This window comes from Asparagus officinalis, chromosome 9 (genome assembly GCF_001876935.1).
Source record: "Asparagus officinalis chromosome 9, Aspof.V1, whole genome shotgun sequence".
In the NCBI taxonomy this organism is placed as follows: domain Eukaryota; kingdom Viridiplantae; phylum Streptophyta; class Magnoliopsida; order Asparagales; family Asparagaceae; genus Asparagus; species Asparagus officinalis.
Window position 1 is genome coordinate 60,673,825 of NC_033802.1, and position 3,100 is coordinate 60,676,924.

The 3,100-nt window shown below is 40.8% G+C and overlaps 1 protein-coding gene across 1 annotated transcript in view; it reads right to left on the reverse strand.

Moving 5' to 3' along the window:
• Nucleotides 1-2,558, reverse strand: part of LOC109823505 (pentatricopeptide repeat-containing protein At2g13420, mitochondrial-like) — a gene marked incomplete at its 5' end in the record, with an annotated part of 3,798 nt that extends 1,240 nt beyond the window's left edge. The window contains 5 exon segments of the mRNA XM_020389783.1: nt 1-377; nt 2,293-2,360; nt 2,363-2,407; nt 2,410-2,483; nt 2,485-2,558. The exon segment at nt 1-377 is cut by the window's left edge and continues 1,240 nt beyond it. Of these exon segments, the coding sequence (XP_020245372.1) occupies nt 1-377; nt 2,293-2,360; nt 2,363-2,407; nt 2,410-2,483; nt 2,485-2,558 (638 nt within the window).

Genomic DNA, 3,100 nt, shown 5'->3' on the forward strand with positions numbered 1-3,100 from the left:
CTCTCCTTCATTGAGTTAAATGTGGTAAGTGTGAGTTCTGGCTTATGAGCTCGGCTATAGACATGGAGAATGATAGAATAGCTCGTGACATCAGGCTCGATCCCTTTGGTATGCATCTCGTATAAAAGATTTTCTGCAGCATGGATTGTTCTATCGAATCGGGTGTCTGGATGCAAGCTGGCTCGCCTACAGATCCCATTCAAAAGCACATTATATGTTACAACATTTGGTTCCAGACCACGATCAATCATCTCCTTGAAGAATTTCTGGGCCATTTCAGGTCGATTCACTTTACACCATCCATAGATCAAAATGGTGTATGTCTTTTCGTCAGGTTCAAATTTATTCTTTCTCTTGTTAAATATCTCTGTGGCAACCTGCAATAATTGTAAGGATGTCAGGGACAGAGATCAATATGGAGAATTCAAAGAAAATGAAAGCATAGCTAGAAAATATAACCGAGAGAGAACTTAACGAGTATAACAAGAACAATAAGTTCTTTCGTCCCAAATTTTTTAGGTCTATTATATTCATAATTCAGTTCTATTGAGGGTTGTTTAATCCAGTAGGTTAACCACTCTCATATCATTTCCAACCAAGATCAGAGAGAAAGGATAGGAAACAAGCTAAACATGAATAAATAGCACAAAAGACAATAAAAATAGTATTAAATTGAAACAGATCAATATTTAATGTCTTTAAATAGCATAACATAAGAACAATAATATGTCAGCCTGAGAATTCGAAGGGTATATGCCACAGGAAAGAGAAAAGAACAAGTTCTAATTACAAGCAATACAATCTGGATTTAAGCTGCAGCAGCTAAAGCCAACAAAATTTGCCCAAAACATGCAAGAACTTTCACACTTAGCATCCAAATGCATGCGAGCGCAGAAGCCTATCTGAATTAAGCTAATCATCGATAAGCCAAAGAAATGCATGAGTTTCAAATTTAGATGATTAAACCTAGAATCACAATAACAGTGAAATGCAACTTATAAGCTTCTTCAACTCCCTATGACATGCTAAATTTTCAACCAAACACAAAACAAATATAAACCTACTAGCTAGTAGCTTCTGATAGCTAATTTGTTTCTCAGCGTTTAAGGGGGGAAAACCAACAATTCAGCTCTAGCTCATATATCAAGTCAACAAACACACAAATACTTTAGAAAATGATAGAAGGGGGGAAAACAACTCAACCACCTCACTTATCATCGATTTCATGCAGAAATTATTGAATTGACCAACTTCGTTCTTAAAATGAAGTAGATGCCACAATTTTGAGCTCTCCTTCACATAGTCATTCTCTTGTAATCTAGATTAAATATGACAGCTAAAAACATTGTTAGCAGCCTGGTGAGTTTTCCTTATATAGTAACTATTAGAAATGAATATATGTCTCGGACAAAAAAAGTCATAACCATATCTGCCAAAGCTTGATACGGATATAGATGATAAGAGAACACACACACACACACACAACACACACACACACACACACACACACACATATACTATATTATATATATATATATATATATATATATATATATATATATATATATATATATAATATTATGAGGAATATGGGTATGCTTGTGACCAAGCATAAAATTTGTGCTTGGTAGTGAGGTGCGATATTATCCTCCACTCATTCAAATGGGGGGACTACATTCACATGGGGTTAATGTGGTCCCCCTCAATTGAATGAGGTGGACTAGTGAATGGAGGCCACACCTCACTACAAGCACAAAATTTGTGCTGCTTGGTACAAGGTATACTCATTTCTTCTCTCTCTCTCTCTCTTCTCTCTCTATTATATATAATATATATATATATATATAGAGAGAGAGAGAGAGAGAGAAATGGGTATGCTTGGCTACCAAGCACAAATTTGGTGCTTGGTACTTAGGTGCACGTTTTCATCACTCATTGTCATTCCCCAAAACTCCTCAACCTATGTGAGTGTGGACCCAATTTCAATGAGTGGAGCAATTACCAAGCATACTCATTTTTTCTCATATATATATTTATAATATATATATAGCAAAATAGACAAGACTATAATAGCCCATATAACCAAAGGTTTTATTATATAATTCCCCAAATCAGCGCATATGGAAAGCTAAGATTAGACATTTGGATCATCAAATTTTGATCTATATGTATATCGATCCTGACATTTCAAATATGTATATTTATCCCTGTAACCCATCACCTAGCTCAACTAAACACAAAAGGGTTCCAACTTTTGCAAAAAAAAAAAAAATTCCACAAACAAGATTAGACCTTGGGGTACCCATACTTGCAGAGAGTATCAAGCAACATCTTGAACTCCTCCGCCCCGCTCTCCTCCAGATAAACCCCTCCATATCATCAAACGCCCTAATCGCCAGCCTCGTGAACCCGCCGCGACGTACCTCCTCATCAGAATCCCGAACGTCTCGCCGTCGCGGGACCCTCCTGGTCCCTCTCCGAGACAGCTGCCACACGACATCGAAACTCCGAACTCTGCCCATGATGTCGACCATGAGGTCGTAGGCGTCGGCGGTGGGGTAGGGTTGGGGTTAGGGAGTCGCGGGCGAAGAGGAAGAAGGAGAGGGCGATCTTGAGTGTGTTTGAGGCGGATAGGGTTTGGAGGGTGAGGAGGGGGGGTCAGGGTTAGGGTTCCGGCAGCTGGAGGAGGACTCGAGGGGGTGGTAGGGTTGTGGTGGGTGATCAGGAGGTGGAGAGGGCGTCGGCGTCCTTGCAAGGGGAGGATGAAACCGCCGCCCTAACCTAACCCTAGCTTTGTGGAGAGAGGGTGCGTACGATAGTGGAAGAGGTGGGAGATAGGGGAGAATAACGGCTTTCGAGACCGCGGGAGCATGGCTAACGTGCGCCGAGGGAGGCGGGGGCGGAGGGAAGAAAGAGGCGAGAGGGAGATGCGGAGCGGATCTAGTATGAGTGTGAAGCGGGTCGGGTCCGCATCCAATTTGCTGCGCATGTAATTTCGGGGGGAGGAAAAGGTGGACGTCTATCGTGAAAATGGTAAAAGAGGGAGCCTTATTCATATATAATCTGTACTTATCTAGTCTCGAAAATAATTTATCTTTGC